At 51.8% G+C, this 18,400-nt stretch overlaps 1 protein-coding gene across 1 annotated transcript in view; it reads left to right on the top strand.

Moving 5' to 3' along the window:
* PLXNA2 (plexin A2) overlaps positions 1-18,400 on the top strand; it is a 207,889-nt gene that overhangs the window by 179,091 nt on the left and 10,398 nt on the right. Inside the window, exons 14-26 of the mRNA XM_044757632.2 lie at positions 1,027-1,144; positions 3,080-3,216; positions 4,097-4,264; positions 4,400-4,493; positions 8,680-8,919; positions 9,567-9,710; positions 10,000-10,234; positions 12,348-12,490; positions 13,191-13,459; positions 15,401-15,467; positions 15,659-15,805; positions 16,449-16,608; positions 16,996-17,099. Coding sequence (XP_044613567.2) covers positions 1,027-1,144; positions 3,080-3,216; positions 4,097-4,264; positions 4,400-4,493; positions 8,680-8,919; positions 9,567-9,710; positions 10,000-10,234; positions 12,348-12,490; positions 13,191-13,459; positions 15,401-15,467; positions 15,659-15,805; positions 16,449-16,608; positions 16,996-17,099 — 2,026 coding nt within the window. The remainder of the gene's footprint in view (positions 1-1,026; positions 1,145-3,079; positions 3,217-4,096; positions 4,265-4,399; positions 4,494-8,679; positions 8,920-9,566; positions 9,711-9,999; positions 10,235-12,347; positions 12,491-13,190; positions 13,460-15,400; positions 15,468-15,658; positions 15,806-16,448; positions 16,609-16,995; positions 17,100-18,400) is intronic.

Below are 18,400 nucleotides of genomic sequence, written 5' to 3'. Positions count from 1 at the left end.
ATGGTGTTGGGAGGAAAGGAAAATCCTTTGCTCTGTCCCTGGTTCCTTTTTGCTGAGCCTGGTGGGGCCCTTTCCCACCCACCCCCTGCCTTATAATTCCAGGCAAGAGGTACCCCCAAGAACCTGATTTCTTCAGTCCCTCCCATATCCTCCGGCTGCCCACCCTTTCTAGAAGGCTGCTGTGGCTAAGGCAGCCGGTCTCTAAATGTGCTTATTGTAACTTATCTCAGGCACCAGGGAAGTCATCACTGGGGCTATTGATCTGCACTTCATGAGTGAGAATGCCGCAGCCCTCTCCCCTCCAGCTCTCCCGTTAATGTGAGACGTGACTTCCAACCCCAGGGCTGGTTCGCTGTCTCGCCCACTAGCTCAGTGCCCTCAGTCCTTGATTAAGTGGGAGTCCAGTGTCGACTGCTGTCCTAATGAACTCATCCACCTCCCACCCCGTCGCCTACTGCCTCGGGATGGACGCCGCTCCTCCGTTGTGCTGGCAGCTCCTGTTTTGGGCTCTTGCTATCTCGCCATATTATCTATTCCCTTTTTAAGACTCACTGCAGGAAACAAACCACAATTGAATCAGTTTGGCAAATAGGCCTTCTCTCCCTCTTTGAAGGAGAGTTTCCGTGTTGGCTTGCCACAGAGGAAAGAACGCTAAATTACTTCCCTAGTCTCTGTTAGACAACAGGTTTATTCCACAAATACTGGGTAGCTACCCCATGCTAGGCACTGCATGAGGCAGTGGGGACTACAGGCTTATTCAGAGAATTAGGCAGCGTAGTATTTTGGAGGCACCCAGCGCTTCAGAGATGATGTTGTCCAGCTTCTCACTGTACTGATGAAAGACTGAAGCCCAGAGAGGGAAATCACTTTACCCAAGGTCACACAGCTGGATGTGAGCAAGCTGGGTCACAGTCCAGCACTATTGCAAGACTAGGATGTGTCATTCACTGTGACCGGGTGAGCAAGCGGGGGCAGGGATGCCAGCTCTTGCCAAGCCTCTCACAGGAAGGTTTGCTCTCTCCTTAGGATCGTCTGTGAGATGGGCCACGCCCTTGTGGGAACCACCTCGGGGCCTGTGCGCCTGTGCATTGGCGAGTGTAAGCCAGAGTTCATGACAAAGTCCCATCAGCAGTACACCTTTGTGGTGAGTATGGGGTCCAGCCTCCGGCTGCAGGCTCTCAGCAAGGGCACACTTCTCATCCAGCCTTCTCCCGGGATGCTCCCACACTCCCGCTCCCAAGCCAGGCACCTCCAGGCTTCTCGCAGACCCAGCCGAGTAGGAGACCAGAAACGGGAACTTCTGGCTTCCTTCTTTGCAAGCCCGTCTTTCTCGGGTGGAGTGGGTTTGTGACTGACAAAGCTGTAAGAACTTTGGCATCGCAGAGAGCCACAGGTCAGAATTCTAAATAAGGCCTTTCTTAGAAAGTGGGTCCTAGACGCAGGGTGGGGAGGGGCTGCCCTTTGTCCTGCCAGTGTGATATCTTAGTCTAATTCCAGCCTAATGAGGACAGATCGCCTGAGGGACCTAATTAAAAAGGTCTATATTTATCCACACGCTTTGTTTTCTGCCAAGAATATTATAAGTGGAAGGCTAGAGGAATCATTTGAAATCCTGTAGGGACATGTGTCTATGCACAGGACCTCAGGAGTGGGGTGTACAGGGAGCTGCTCTGTGTGTTGTTGTGGTTACACCCACATGTGCATGTACTCACACTGAAAACATCTCTTCACACTCAGGCAACAGGTAGTGGAATCACAAAAGCTTTCTTTAAGGCTGGCACCGTCTTCCTGCTCAATCAATAACTTGCTTCTGGGGCCCTGGAGTCCGCTGGGGCTATATTTTTACTGAATCAATAACTTGCTTCTGGAGCCTTGGAGTCCCTTTTCTGACACTTGCCTATGCCATCACCTTGAGTTCTTCGTTAAAAAGTGTTAACATCATGGATGGGGTCAAACCAGCCTTGCTAAGAGTTTTTGAAAAAATCATTAGGCTACAAAATTCTATTCTCTCTCAAGCATTTTGCTGCTTGTTTTAGGTTTTCCAGTCTCTGCCTTCTTAGCTCAGCATCTCCACCTTTTTCTTGCACTAGTCTTCTCTCTCGGATTGGCGAGTACCGCAGTCTACCTGCAGCCACCCACCCATCTCCTACACAGGACCGATGGAGTCTTGTGTGAGAAACAACTACAGAAGGACTAGATGGAGAGAGAACTGTAGAATGTCAGAGCTGGAAGGGGCCTTAGAGATAATTTAGCCCACCCTTCTCACTTGACAGAGGAGCAAACAAAAGCCCAGAGTGATCAAGAAACTAGTGAGTGGCTAACGGGGACCGGAATTCATGCCTATGTAGTTGCTCAGTTAAATGCACTTTCTACTCCACTCTGCTGCCCTCCAGGCAGAAACAGTTCCTTTCTGAGTGAGGTCAGCTGCCTGATACATTTTAGGCCAGACATTTCTTTTAAGCTTAGGCTTAATTTTACAGTTCGGTGAGCTCACTAGAAAGTCCCGGCCAACCATGGGCCATCCTCCTGATGAAGGTTGGGGAAGCTATGTCTAACATTTACAGACAGCTCTCTGCACCAGGCACCATGCCGTGCCCTTCACATGCTTAGGGAGGGACCGAAGGACATGCGATGGATCGTTAATGGAGGACTTAGCCTCTTGGTGGCCCAGTCCAGGCAGGGATGCTTAATTCAGCCCTATCGATTTTGTGCCAAAAAAATCAGTACAGGCTCTAGATAGAGAAGCATTTTCAAATTGTTCTCAATTTGTAAACTAATTGATAGATTAGTCAGTGTCACCTCTGCCTCCCCATCAGTGTTATGAGCATGAGACTCCCCGGGGAGTTAATTAATTCCAAAACGTGGCCCTTCTGCCTTCCCCAGACATGCCCGGAGCCTCTTCTTAGAAAAAGTCTCAGCCACAGGGTAGGCAGAGGGAGTGCTTGGGATTAGAAAGAAGAGGAAAAGAACCTCCACTCCAAGCAAGGCCACCGTCCCTCCTTCTGTCCTTAAGTCTACCGTAGATCTGTCCCTTTGGGCAAAACCTGAGCTGTGATCATTTCTCTACTTCCTCCCAAAGAACCCTTCTGTGCTGTCACTCAACCCCATCCGAGGCCCAGAGTCGGGAGGCACCATGGTGACCATCACAGGCCATTACCTGGGGGCTGGGAGCAGCGTGGCGGTATACCTGGGCAACCAGACCTGCGAGTTCTATGGGTAAGATGGGCTCGAAGGAGCACAAGCAGATTGTACCTGTGAGGCCTGTGCACACATGTTCCTGTGCGTGTTCACACATATGCCTGCCCCATCAGCTCCATGTTATGTGCCACATCCTGGGCCCAAACACTGTTCTGGTCACTGTGAGAAATATATACCACTAGTCAATTTTTATCTCCTGTATCATGGGGGCTAGATACTTCTAGAAATAATTAGAAATGAGGCCCATGAGAACTGCTGATGAGGAAGGCTCCCAGGAGCTCTCCACTCACCATCAGGATCAAGCTCTCATTAGGTGCCCACTACAGTGACTTGAGAAACATGGAGATTGCACAGACTCATCCTCAGGACATCTCTTGTGCATAAAAAATTGACCACTGACTGTGTGTCAGATACTCGGATGAAGCCCTGGGGAGGTAGAGAATCCTGAGAGAAATCTGAAAGAATCCATGGATGAGAACCCAGCTTGCAGAGTATTAGCTGGTGATCTCCTCCTCGGACCATAAACTCCCTAAGGGCAAGGATTGTGTGTTCACTTCTCTGCATAGTGGGTGCTCAATGATATTTATTAACTGACTGACCAGACTCTAAGCACTGGCTAAATAGCCATCTTCTAAAAAATCCCAAAAGAGTTCCCATGGAGCACTGCCCTGCCCCACATTCTCTAATCCCCTTGTGCAATTTGCTCCGTAATCCAACCTGAGTTGGATCTCAAGTTAAAAGAGGCACTGATCAACCCTGATGAGGGACATGAGTGTAAAGGATGGAGGAACACTTCCTGGGTCACGCCCTCAGACAGAGGAAAACCCCTTTTCAAGCCAGAGGGCGCCCCCTATTGCCCGTGCCTTTCTTCACAACCCTCCTGCTGTCTCCCTGTCAGGCGGTCAATGAATGAGATTGTGTGCGTCTCGCCTCCGTCGTCCAACGGCCTGGGCCCAGTCCCCGTTTCTGTGAGCGTCGACCGGGCCCGTGTGGATAACAACCTGCAGTTCGAGTACATCGATGACCCCCGGGTGCAGCGCATCGAGCCAGAGTGGAGCATTGCCAGGTGAGGTGGAGGGTGGGAGGACTGCACCCGGCTGCCACGTGGCATAGTCCCTTCATCCCTCTGCGAGGACCGCAGGGCTTGAGGTGGTAGCGTTTGAGAGGGTCTTTACCTAACCCAGCCTCTGCTTGTTCCCAGTGGCCACACACCCCTGACCATCACAGGCTTCAACCTGGATGTCATTCAGGAGCCAAGGATCCGAGTCAAGTTTAATGGCAAAGAATCTGTCAACGTGAGTAACCACTGGTCCATCTGGCCCTCAGTAAACACAGCTGTGTGTCTGTGTTTGGCAATGTCATGAGCTCCGTCTCAGGTGCTGGAGCCTCTGACTACCAGAGTAGAAAGTTGGCTCAAGACTCTGAGCCCGAATCGTGGCTCCAAACACCTGAACCTTACAATGGTTTTTATAATTACAGTATAATCATTTCTTGTCAGGAGGTGATATGATGAGTATGAAGGTACTGGCTTCTGAGCTTAAGATACAGAGGAAAAGGGCCCTGTTTTATGCCATGTTCACTTTGAGGTCTGACGTGTGGGAGGGTGAAGAAATTCTGGCTCCAAATTCAGACGTTTCTGATTAGAAGCAGGATACTGCCATCTATTAGCGGTACAACCATGATCAAGTCATTTAACCTCTCTGAGCCTCCATTCCGTGGCTATAAATGGTGATGATAAGATTCACCTCGCAGATCTGCACCGTGCAGCAGTTGGCTGGCACTAAGGGTGGCACTTGATAAACGTTAGTCCCTGCGAGCAGATAATTCCATCCCGGTTGCTAAGATGATCAGGTTGAACATTTTACTGTATTCCTCTATGCAGAGCCAAGTAATTTTTTTCATTATGGATTTTTGTGATTTTAAAGAAGTTCTCGATCCTAAGATCACAATGTTTGATCTATTGTTATAAATCTTTTGGTTTGTTCTAGTGGCTCCATCTCACTCTTGCCAGCCAATATTTTCTGAAACATTTTTGTATTAGTAATTATAGTCCAGGAGATGCTCTTATGGTTATTATTTTTCATGCAAATTACTGTTATTAGTGCTTTGACCTTCAGGGGATTGACAAGGCTGAGAGGGAGATGGGGAAAATCGCGTTGTATCTCCCCTCTTATCCCTCACGCCTTCCCAGCATGCTTGAGGCTTCCTTAGGAAACACAGAAATATACAAAATGACAGTGCCAGAAGGCTGGATCTGGAAAAGTCTCAGAGGTCATCTCGTCCAACCCCCTCATTGTATAGCTGGAGAAACTTAAGGCCAGAAAGGAGTGATGACTTGTCCTTAATCATAAAGGTGGCTGGTGGCAGGGGCAAGCTAGATCCCAAACATCTGGACTCTTCATAACCAGACCACATGACATGCCAGTGGGCTTGACATCCCATCAGGCCAGAGACATGGGGGCACTTATATCACATCTTCGGTCCCCACCATGGTCACAGCTCTTTGGACTAGAAGACCACATGCCTCCTTATGCCAAGTGTAGAGCTTGACCCATGGGTGAAAGAGCCCCTGCCCCACTCCACCTCCAGTCAAACGGGAATGGTGAGCTCACACTCAGGAGGAATACAAAAACCCCAAATTGGGTCCATGTTTTAAAATTTAAGCTTTATTATTATTCAGGTATGGCAAAGCCAACAGACCAGGAGATGCCTGCCATTGGAAAGATAGTTTGTTACTCACACATCCAAGAGAGGGGGCACACCATGTCTTGGGGGGCCACACAGGGAAGCACCACGGTGGGTTAAGAAGCAAAGGGAGAAAGAGAAACTGTGGCAAGAGCCTTTACTATGGCTTCCACAGGAAGGAGCTACCAAGGCAAGGCGAGCAGGTTTAGGACTGGCCAAGTTGAATCATTTTAGGGGCCAGGGGCTGTCCCTTGTTGTTGGGTACCTGGCCCTGGTGTGTTTAAGGAAGGTGTGATTACGGATCACACCTCGCCCAGAGTGTGAAAGGAGGTGATTGGGGGTAAGGGCACTGGATTAGTTGGTTTGCATTAGAAAAGCATGCTCTAGCTGGCAGGCAAGTTTGCTATCTCTAGGGATGGCTAACCTGGGGAGGAGCAGTCCCTCTAGGGTCAGCAAGGCCCCGGTGTCAAAGGGTCACAATACAGAAAATAAAAGTCACAGTTAATAGAGTACAGAGGGCATTTTGGAGGATGAGTACATGACTGACAAGGTCAACTTCCAAAAGCTGCAACATTAGTTCTCAGGAAGCCATTTAAAGAATAGACAGGGCTGAGAAGGCCTCCCCCATACCAGAGATCAGTCTGAGAAGGCTCAGGTCCAGGATGCATTTGTAGCCCTGGGCAGGGGTCTCCCCATCACCTCCCCAAGCCCCGCACTGCGACCTCAGTGCGTCAAGGAGTTAAGAAGTAGTTCCTCCCTCTCGAGTGGGGGGCCCTCAGCTTCCGTGGTGGCCTGCCTGGAGTTTGCAGGCTGGCAGGCCTGGAGGAGAGGCCTGGGTGGGCAGTTTTCCATCCAGCTGGCTCCACAGCAAGAAGCTGGTAAATTCGGCCCCATGCCTCTTTCTTCAGGAGTGGTGGGAAAGAAGCGCTTTGCCCCCTGCAGCCCTGCTTGGGCCTCATGGCGTCCTCAGCCCACTGAGGCTACCCCTTGCCTTTGGGTTTTGAAGCAGCCCCAGTGAGAAGTGAGAAGGGCCAAAGCGCAGGCCGCAAAACCCAAAGGAATGTTTGGCAGACAAAGTGCCGATGCAGCACGGGGCAGGAAGCACACAGAGGCTGCTTGTTCTGGAGTGATTTGCTTATTCACACAGGAGTCCAGACCAGGGGTGCTGGAATGAGCGGGGAGCAAGACGGGGGTGCCAGTGAAGAGGCGCAATCAGGCTAGGTGGCTGCCCTGCCGAGCCCAGGACTGGAGGCTCCCTGGCTCGACTCTACCCGTTTGACGGCACTCCCAGTGTTCCTCATGCCAGTGTGTCCCCAGCTGGAACATGAAAGGGACACTAGGTTCCTAAGGAGCTGCTGAAGTGGGAGCTGAAAAGGGTAGTAATGGGAAGTGACCTCCAGTGCAGCCTGAAGCCTCGGGAAGCTGTTTTGTATACTCTTAAACTCCCTCTGGAAAGGGAGGGTTAAGACGTGGCCTTGGAGTTCTGACATAATCTCTGTGCAAGTGTCAGCTTTTTTGCGATTTCACACACAGTCTTGTTTTCTCACCATGAAGCCCATGTGTGTATGTTGGCCAGACACACAACATGTGTGGACCTGCCAGGACAGCGTGTACTTGAGCAGGCCGAGTTCTCACAGATGCCCTTGGCTGTTGCTGGGACACCATGGCTCTCAAAGCTGAAACGGAGCCGTGCCGAGCAGGAGCCAGGAGGAGAGGGCGTAGGGGTCCAGCTTTCCTTCCCAAGGACCCACAGGGCGTCCTGTATTGGTTTCTTCAGTCCAGCTGCTGCCCTTGGGCAGCCAGAGGAGAGCATGGCACAACTCATGCTCAGCAGGGGCCAGCCCAGCTGGGATTTTAGTTGGGAGACCAGGGTCCACTAGAAAGAAAGGATGTTATGAACTCAGCATCAATCCCAAGGTTACACCCCCGTGCGAGTGAGGGGCCCTTGGTTGGAGAAGAGAGAGATGCTGAATAGGATATTTAAAGAGTTAAAGGAGAATTCTCATTCGTCTTTGTATTCGGTAAACATTAACTGAACACCTACGATTGCTGGCAGAGTGCTCATCTCACACTACTTCCTGCTCCTCACCACACACACACACACACACACACACGCTCACACACATCCAACACTGTTTCTGTCCTACTTCTCCGCAAACATCCCATGCTTCCTCACCCCCCGGGCCTTTGCTGCTGTCCCCTCTGCCTGGGACTTTTCCCCCACCCCTCCCTCTCCTTGTCTAGGTAAGTCCTACTCATTCTTCAGCTTAAATTTCATACATCTCTTCCCTGAGTCACGCTCACCCTGCTTCAGGGCATGCACACGCACGCGCACACGCTCTCACACACGCTTGTGCACACACGCTGACACACCCACACTACCTGTACTTCCCTGCCAGGGCGCTTTCTCGCATCCATTCCTACAGTTGACAGGCTTGTGCCCCTCCTGTGCTCCAGGCCCTCTGCCCGGACTCTATTGTACTGCTTGTTGAATTGGGGTCTCCCCCCTAGACTGGGACTATTTCACTAGATAGCCCTAGCTCCTAGCACCTTGCCTCGCACAAAGCAGGCCCACAAATAGTGTTGGTGGATGAATAAATGAATGAATCAATGAATGAAGTTGAAATGAACCCCCCAAAAAACTTTGACAGCCCTTTGCCTCAAGGGATTCAGCATCTAATGAAGACAAACAAGTCACCCAAGGGTGACTGGTTAAGGCAAGTAGCGGGGAGGGGCGGCAGCGGACCCCCAACCGCCCTCGTTCAGTGTTTGAATGCTGCACTCTGGGCCTCTCAGGTGTGTAAAGTTGTGAACACCACCACCCTAACCTGCCTGGCCCCCTCTCTGACCACGGACTACCGGCCCGGCCTGGACACTGTGGAACGGCCAGACGAGTTTGGATTCGTCTTTAACAATGTCCAGTCCTTGCTCATTTACAACGACACCAAGTTCATCTACTACCCCAACCCGACCTTTGAACTGCTCAGCCCTACAGGCGTCTTGGATCAAAAGCCGGGATCCCCCATCATTCTGAAGGTAGGTGCGCGCGGAGTGCAGCACATGCCACGCGCAGTGGTGGTGAGAGCCCCCCTCCCGGGGCCCATCTTGTTGTCCTTTCTACGCACGTGGACTTGCAAAGCTGTCAGCTCCCTGTAAAGGGAGATTGTTTATAGATATTGACCCATCGAGCAGCATATCTTGCCTTGGGATTCTCAAGAAACACTTTAGAATATTTCTGTTTGTTCTTGTGAGCTTTGGAAACCAAAATTTCTGTGGTGCATTGGAAGTAACCCTTTCCCTTTATTGACAACTTCTGTGGCCGCCGTAACCTGCACGCAATTTCAAGAGGTCACAGTTCCCTATACGATCCGTCCAAGGGTTTTGCTACTCTGCCACTTTCATTTATATCTCACGTCTCCCTTGAATTTTCACTTGTTTAGGGTTCTGTCTCCCCTTCCTCTCTTTCCCACCCTCCTCCTCCCTTTCATCCTCTCCGCCCTCCGTTTTGTCTTTTTCTCCCTGAATTATGGCTGTTAGAAGTCCTCTCCAAAAACTTACCGTGGAGTCATCTGTTGGTCTTTGCATGGCTGCCCGTCCCCCATCTCCTTAATCTCTTTTAAATAGGCAATTAACTTCTGCACGCCTGTGTCAGTTACTCCTATTAAGATTGCTGTTATCTACAGGGGAAAAACCTCTGCCCTCCTGCCTCTGGAGGTGCCAAACTCAACTATACGGTGCTGGTTGGAGAGACCCCGTGCGCTGTCACTGTGTCCGAGACACAGCTCCTCTGTGAGCCTCCCAACCTCACGGGGCAGCACAAGGTCATGGTGAGTGAAGCTGCTTCTTATTACTTCCTTCCCTCCTTGCTGGGCATGCATGAGCTGTCATAAGGAAAGGCTCTCTCTTCCATCTTCTTCATGGCTCCTCATCTCCATGCCCTGCATTAAAATGGGTAGAAGTTGAGAGCGCAAGAAAAGAAAGGCAGATAATAAGCAGGAAGTTGTTCTGTATCCAAATCTGCACTGTGTGGTTGTGGTCTTGCATGTCCTTCCTGAAACGGTAAGCATTCGATAGCATGCCAGGGCTCTACAGCATCTGTGTGTGTGCAATGCACAGGTTCACGTGGGCGGGATGGTGTTCTCGCCTGGCTCGGTGAGTGTCATCTCAGACAGCTTGCTGACCCTGCCAGCCATCGTCAGCATCGCGGCAGGCGGCAGCCTCCTACTCATCATCGTCATCATCGTCCTCATTGCCTACAAGCGGAAGTCCCGGGAAAACGACCTCACTCTCAAGAGGCTCCAGATGCAGATGGACAACCTGGAGTCCCGTGTGGCCCTGGAGTGCAAGGAAGGTAAGAGGAGGCACTCCCTCGCTTCCTGGACTCTCTTCCTTCACCAGCCATGTTACCTCACTCCCTACAGACAGCTCTCATCTTTACTTCCACCCCTCCTGCCCCAAGCCATTACACTCCGCTTTGATTTCTGTTTTCCTGTGAATTTCCTTTACTCTTAGGGCTAGAGAAGTCCTAATAAGGATGTCCACAGCGAGGCCCCAGACCTGATCATACTATTCTGTTCCCCCTGTGTCCTGACTCATCCCACAGACTGGCCGCCTTCTTCTCCCTCTCAGGGCCTCAGTCTCCCCACAGTCAGAGCCCTCTGGGCTCTGTTGTCTCAGACTCTAGATTCCCTAGATGGGACTGTCGGGCTCCTGGTTCTTGCATAGCCGCCCTCACCCTTGTAGCCTGTGGAAGCAGCAGCAGCAGCAGCAGGAATGGCGGGCGAGTACCTCACCCCCCTCCCACTCCATCCCCACCCTCAGGGCTTGTTTTCCATCAGTGCTGCAGGCTGAGCTCTCTGAAGGCCGCAGCTTGCTGGTGTCCTTGGCCGTGGATGTGTGTGGGAGTGGAGACGTGTTTTCTTCCATCTCCCACGCAACCACAGCCATGAGGTGACAGGTGTACCTGGCATCCCCTCGGGCTGGGGACCAGGCAGGCTGTCTGGGTAAACATCTCAATTAGGAATCAAAACATTTCTCTTTTTGCTGCAAATGTCAAGATCAGAAATAAGCCCTCTGCTGGATGAAAGGGAAGAGCTGGGCTGGAGAAAAGTGGGCAGCGGCTCCTCCCGGTGCCAGGGCTGGGGAGGCGTGGAAAGGGGGCACCAGGAGACAGGCCTGCCACCAAGGGGATGCTCCCCTGTCACCGAGGGCTTGATGGTCAGGGCACCCCAACGCTGGGTTTGGTTTTGTTCTCACTTTTGTGTGTGTGTGCGCTAAAGTATACTAACGTAAAGTTTACCATTTTAACCCTCGCTGTCTCTACACCACAGGGCTCTCCCCTCCTCCAGCCCTGTGGCATTAAGGACATTCATGATATTGTGCAAACATCACCACCATCCATCTCCAGAAGTTTCTCATCTTCCCTAGCTGAAACTCTGTAACCATTAAACAATAACTCCTCATTCCCCCTTCTCTCAGCCCTTGGCAACCACCGTGCTACTTTCTGTCTCTGTGAATTTGACTACTCTAAGTACCTCATATAAGAGGAATCATACATTATTTCTCCTATTCTGTCTGGCGTATTTCACTTGGCTTAATGTCTTCAAGTGTCATTCATGTTGTAGCATGTGTCAGAATTTCATTCCTTTTTAAGGCTGAATAACATTCCATTGAATATATGTACATCATTCTGTTTATCCATCCGGCAATGGACATTTGGGTTGTTTCCACCTTTTGGTATTGTGAGTAATGCTGCTGTGAACACGAGTGTACAAGTATCTATTCAGATCCCTGCTTTCCGTTCTTTTGGTTATATACCTAGGAGTGGAATTGCTGAGTTGCATGGTAATTCTATGTTTAATTTTTTAAGAAACCATGAAGTTGTTTTCCAGAGCGGCTGCACCAATTTACATCCCCACCAGCGATGTACGAGGGTTCCAATTTTTCTACATCCTCGCCAACACTTGTTGTTTCCATTTTTTGGTCATAGCCATCCTAATGGGTATGAAGTGGCATCTCATGGTAGCTTTGATTTGCCTTGTCTCCTAAGGGTTTTGCCTCCTGATTTCTTCTCTTGCTTGGAAAAGGGGAGCAGAGCTGCCTGCTCTGGTCTTTGCTTGATCTCTGCGGCCACTGTCTCTCACCTACTTTCAGCACCTGCAACATCTTTACTGAATGACCCAAGTCATGATGTTCCTTTTTCTTTAACTACACTTACAATATGTAGAAAATTCAAAATTATAGATAAGCATAGAGGAGGAGATATAGAAAGCACCCATATTCCCACTACCTAAGAAAGGCAGCCTGGAGATATCTCATACCCTCTGGAGATGCACCCCTATAACCCTCCTCATCTCTATACCCCAAGCCCTCCCCTCCTCCTTCACAAACTTCTCCTCCTGCCTGTCTCCTCCCCTGCCCCAGTTCCCCTCTTGAGCCTCCCCGTCTCCACTGTACTTTCACAGCTTTTGCCGAGCTCCAGACAGACATCAATGAGCTGACCAGCGACCTGGACCGCTCAGGAATCCCCTACCTGGACTATCGTACCTATGCAATGAGAGTCCTTTTCCCTGGCATCGAGGACCATCCTGTCCTGCGGGAGCTGGAGGTAACGCTGGCCTCCGGCACCAGCCGCCCAGCAGGGACGCAGGGCCTGGGTTTCCTAGGAAATGCCAGTGGGGCCCAGCAGCTCGGAGGAAGGCAGGAGTGAGGAGGAAATATAGCTTGTAACAGCCTCAGCACAAGAGGGATATTCCTGATCTAGAAGATCAGGGCCAAGGGGGGCACCCAGGCTCTGTGGGATGATTCCAGGGGAAGGCTCATTGTTTGTCATTTTTTAATTAGTGACTGAATTAATTAACTAAGATTCTGCCTCATTCTCAAATGGATTTAAGGTGGCTTAAGGAAAGACGTATGATTCTGAGATTTGTTTGTTCATTTGTTGGTTTGTTTTACTAAAGATAATAAATCAGGACGGAGGAGATTAAAGGGAGACTAGTAAATGGAGTGAGTCTGATGGGGCATCTCCTAGTGTGCCCTTGGGAAAATCAGATGGACAGCATCCCCTCCTAGGGCTCTGCCTGGAGCCCGACCCTCCCAACCCAGTGGAAGGTCAGAGCAGACTGTAGACTTCAGAGACCAACCATTCCTTCATCATCATGGAGGAGTGGGGGATGGGGAAGGTGGTTATAGCCATCGTGGAGAGGGTCTCAATGCCGGTATCATCACTGGCAAAGGCCCTCAGTGAGAGCCCGGGCTGGGAGGCTGGACGCCCATCCTCTGAGGGTGCGCCCATCACACCCACCCAGGTGCAGGGCAATGGGCAGCAGCACGTGGAGAAGGCCCTGAAGCTCTTTGCCCAGCTCATCAACAATAAGGTGTTCCTGCTGACCTTCATCCGCACCCTGGAGCTCCAGCGCAGCTTCTCCATGCGCGACCGCGGCAACGTGGCCTCGCTCATCATGACTGGCCTGCAGGGCCGCCTGGAGTATGCCACTGACGTCCTCAAACAGCTGCTCTCTGACCTCATTGATAAGAACCTGGAGAACAAGAACCACCCCAAGCTGCTTCTCCGGAGGTCTGACCCATGGCCGGGGTGGGGCAGTAAGTGGGCATCTGAACAGGGACATGGGGCCTCATTAGAGGAGGTCCCTAAGCAGCATGAGAGGGTGCCCCTCCCCAGAAAGGCCCATGTCTGCATGTCCCATAGTATAGAGTCTGATCTTCTTTCAGCCCAGGAGGCTGTGCAAGGTCTGCAGCTTCTAAGCCTGATGGAGGAGCACAGGCCTCGGCTTGAACCCCAGCTCTGCCATATGCTAGTTGTGTGATCTTGGACCAGTGATGTGACCTCTCTGCTGTTTATTGTCTCCATGGGAAGAATGACACTAATAACACCTGTCTTGCAGTCTCCCTCCCTCCCCATGCGTCTAGAGCTGGGCCGTCCAACAGGGTAGCCACATGTGGCTGCTAAGTAAAATAAAATAAAAGGGCAAATTCAGTTCCTCCATCGCACTAGCCACGTTCCAAGTGCTCAGGTGCCACATATTGGCCGCCATGTTGGACAGCACAGATAGGGAGCATCTCCATCATCACAGGAGGTCCTGTTGAACAGCGCCAGACTAGCGATTTGGTGCAGCCTGTCCCTTCAGCATCCAGCTTCCTGGATCTGAATCACCAGCATCCACCACATGCCCCCTCCCCTACTGCCATTTTCCTGGCAGGAGAGAGGGTTGGAGACCTTGGCATCCATCCCCTGAGCCCACCGTCTCTGGAGGCCCCGGGAAGCTGAGCACAGCTTTGGAGCTCCTCAGGCAGCGGAGCCTGGAATACGCCCTCTCCGTTTCACTGCCTCCTCTTTAGCCTTGTCTGAGCAAGGTCTCAGGCTTCCAGGTCCCACATGGGGTGAGGAAGGAGAAGGAACGGCTTTGTTTTCTGAGTGCTGAGCCCCCATCCTGCGATCTGAGCATTAGAAACTCTCATTAAGAACTGTTGTATTTAAATTAGAGCTAATCTCAGGCACAATGCAGGGAGAGGGTGCTGGGAGGGGCCCGGGGAGAAAGCTACAATTTCTTCTGCCATTGTCACTCTCTCCCAGGCCCAGATTGCTGAGCCACCCTGGCAAATGCCTGGGATTTACTGCAACCAGAGGGTATAATTTGCACCACGTGCAGGGAGTTAAAACACCCCTCCAGCATCCCCATCACTGAGGGTCTGTCACAGCCGCTTTGTTCCTTCCCAAATCCCCAGATCTGCAGCCCAGGTTGGGGGGTGGGGGAGGGGCAGTGCTTGCAGAACCAGATCCCCTGTCAGCTAAACACTTCCCCACACTGCTCTCTACCTGAGGGGCTGGGATCCATGACCCCACATGACAGCAGTGATGACGGCTATTGGGTACCAGGCGCTATTCTTAGCACTGTACGTATATTAGTATATTAACTCATTCAACCCTGACAACAGCTCTGTGGGATAGATATTATTATTATTATTGTCCCCACTGAGAGATGGGGAGACTGAACCCACAGGAGGAGAAACGACTTGCCCAGGGTCACACAACCCATACATGGCAGAGCCAGGATTGAACTCAGGCAGTCCGATTGTGGATGTTTGGAAGGGCAGGTACCAGGGACATTCTGGACATGCAAAATAGAATATTTAGGCGTGCAAGAAATCCCAGAAGGGCAGAGAAACTTGGTTTATCACCTTAAAGCCAGAAGGGAGTGGGGAGATGTGGTTCTTTACAGCTCTGTGGGATGGATGCTCAGCATCTTTTTATCTTTTTTTTTTTGTGCTGAGGAAAATTAGCCCTGAACTAAGATAGACCGAGGCCCAGAAAGAGGCCTCTGGCTGAGGGTCACACTTCTAGCTACTGGCAGAGTTGGGCTAGGACTCAGGCATCCTGGCTTCCAGCCCTGTGTTCTTTCATGCCTTGTTCTCTTGGGTCATGACCCACACAACAAGCCAGGCCCCTCTCTTGGACCCCTCGGTAAAGGACTGCCCCTCGTCCCTTCTGCCTCCCCAGGACGGAGTCTGTGGCTGAGAAGATGCTGACCAATTGGTTTGCCTTCCTCCTGCACAAGTTCCTGAAGGTGAGAGTGGGAGTGAGATGAGGGCCAGGAGTTGAGGGCAAGATGGGAGGGCTGCATGGGGACACCCCTCAGGAACAGGAAGCTACCTGGCCAGGGTGCTCCAAAGCAAAGCAGGCCCGGGAGCAAGGTCAGGAGAGGGAAGGAAGGAGCCTGGTGCCGCCACATGCCCCACGCCCTGCCTGTGCCCACAGGAGTGTGCGGGGGAGCCGCTCTTCATGCTGTACTGTGCCATCAAGCAGCAGATGGAGAAAGGCCCCATCGACGCCATCACGGGCGAGGCCCGCTACTCCCTGAGCGAGGACAAGCTCATCCGGCAGCAGATTGAGTACAAGACCCTGGTGAGGAGGCTGGAAGCTCGGGGGACAGTGCAGATCTCCTGATCCGTACTCTGCTCTCTGAGCACAAAGCCGGTCTGAGGGGTCCATAGAGAGGCTGGGAGAGCAGTCTGGGGGCAGGTCCAAGGGGTGTGGTAAGTGTGCCAAGGGCAGGTAGACACACCTAAGTTCCCCCCGCCGACGCCATCTCATTTGAGAGGGCCCAAAGAGTTCTCTCTGCCTCAGTTTACCGTAGATAATATTGAGGGGAGAAGAAAGATCACTTACCATTAGGTATGAGAAAATTAGTATTATGGGGAAAAATGTGAGTCTGCTGATTCCTAATATGGAGCCTTAGAGGAAGTGGGAGGCCAGCCCTTGATACACATGGAACCATCCTGAAACCCCTACAGTGACTCATTCTAGGATGAGACCCTCCCTAAGCCATCCATGAGCTCAAAAGTAGAGTCCTGGTTCTTTGAGAAAGAAGAGGTGGGCATAATAACTCACGATGTCATTTGGCAGATGGCAGGAAGGTGAGAGAAACTGAGGCATGGAGAGGCACCCCTAGATCCCCTGTAAGGAGGGTGAGCCTTGGAAAGAAAAGATTTGAGGCCCCACTCCCTCTCCTTCAAACTACTCCTTCAACTCCTGTTGTCACCTGTAGATCCTGAACTGTGTCAACCCCGACAACGAGAACAGTCCAGAGATCCCAGTGAAGGTGTTAAACTGTGACACCATCACGCAAGTCAAGGAGAAGATCCTCGATGCTGTCTACAAGAACGTGCCCTACTCCCAGCGGCCGAGGGCCGTTGACATGGACTTGGGTAGGAGGCCTGACCTTGGAGTGTGGGGGCACCGGGTGGACGAGCGGCTTCCAGGGGGGCATTCGGGCTGTGGGATGGATGGGAAGATGGGAAGCCCTGCCCTGCATATGCCCCTCCGGGGGGCGTGACTGGGTCCTACCCAGGTGAGGGGCCACAGGAAATCCTTCTCCCAGGGCACTGCCTCCTCAGATGTGGCCACCTCTGGTGAGGCCCACGCTTCTCCCCAGCTACCTTGACCCCGTGGAGCCCCAGATATCTTAAGCGCTATCATTGCACCAGCTGGAGGGAGCTGGGGTTACCAGGTCCCTAGAGGAGGCACGACAGGGTGATCCTGGCTCACAGCCCCCACCCCCTCACAATGCTACCTGTACCACTTCCTCCACCCAGAGTGGCGTCAAGGCCGGATCGCCCGGGTTGTGCTGCAAGACGAGGACATCACCACCAAGATCGAGGGCGACTGGAAGCGGCTCAACACTCTGATGCATTATCAGGTGAGGGTGGGGCCTCTCCATTTGGGCAGGGGCTTTGCGTTTGGGATCTTTGACCTCCCACAATGACCCCTTCCCTCCAATGTTTGCTCTAAGGCCCTCAAATGCCTTAATGGGGTTTTCTTATCTCGCCTTTCCTCCTCTTCCCTGAGCCTAGAACAGTGATTCTCAGCCACAGCTGCCAATTAGAATTACCCAGGGTATTCATCAAAAACAGGAGTGGGGCCAGGTCAGTAGCACAGCAGTTAAGTTCACACGTTCCACTTCGGCGGCCCAGGGTTCACTGGTTCAGATCCCGGGTGCAGACATGGCACCGCTTGGCAAGCCATGCTGTGGTAGGCGTCCCACATATAAAGTAGGGGAAGATGGGCACAGATGTTAGCTCAGAGCCAGTCTTCCTCAGCAAAAAGAGGAAGATTGGCAGCAGATGTTAGCCCAGGGCTAATCTTGGTCAAAAAAAAAAAAACAGGAATGCCCAGACTCACCCTGAGAAACTGACTTAACCGGTCTAGGGTAAGGCTAGGCCTTTCCCTCCTGTATGTCTCTATGTCTGCAGAAAAATTGCACACTGCCAAGTCCTCCACAAGGACAACTACCACAGGTGCTTTCTCTCTTTGGCATCTTACTAATGCAGCTTACACTTCCCACCCCCAGGGTACTGGGGAATGGATAGATTCGTCTTTGGGTCTTACATTCTGCCACTGAGTAGCTGCTGTCCTTGGAGAAATGACTTAAACTCTCTTTCTTCTCATCTATAAAATGGGGTGAATAGTGATCCCTGCCCCATAAAATTGTGTGAAAGAGATTAAATACAGTAGATAAAGTATTTAGCACAATGAACAGTCAAAAAAATCTCAGCCAAAGAATGGAAGACCCCGGGGCTGTCTATTCCCTGCTCCCTTTCCCTCCCACCGTCACCACTCATGGCTGGAGGTCTCTGTAAGATTAAGCACAGGCAGGCTGCTTGGGATTCAGGAAAAATACTAAAATAGAAGCTAGAAGTGAGAGACGCTGAGGGAAATGACACCAACCTGGGGAAGCCCCTCAGGCTTCAAGACCCCATGGGGTTGCCTGATAGTAACTTCCTCCTGTGTCCCCTATGTCCGTGCCTCACTCAGGGAGGGCGCAGAGGGGCTGGCAGGCTTGGCTGTCCAGCACCGAGTTGCCATCAACCAGGCCACTGGGGGCCTTGAAGGCCAATAGGAGCTGGCTGGGAGGCTCCCAAGGCACAGAGGGAGCTGGTGGGGGGCACTGGGGAAACCTCGAAACGCTCCTCTCTGGGCTCCATCCCCCTTACTGGCTTG

Source organism: Equus asinus, chromosome 25, assembly GCF_041296235.1.
Source record: "Equus asinus isolate D_3611 breed Donkey chromosome 25, EquAss-T2T_v2, whole genome shotgun sequence".
NCBI classification, from domain to species: Eukaryota; Metazoa; Chordata; class Mammalia; order Perissodactyla; family Equidae; genus Equus; species Equus asinus.
This window is presented reverse-complemented; position numbering and strand designations above follow the sequence as displayed.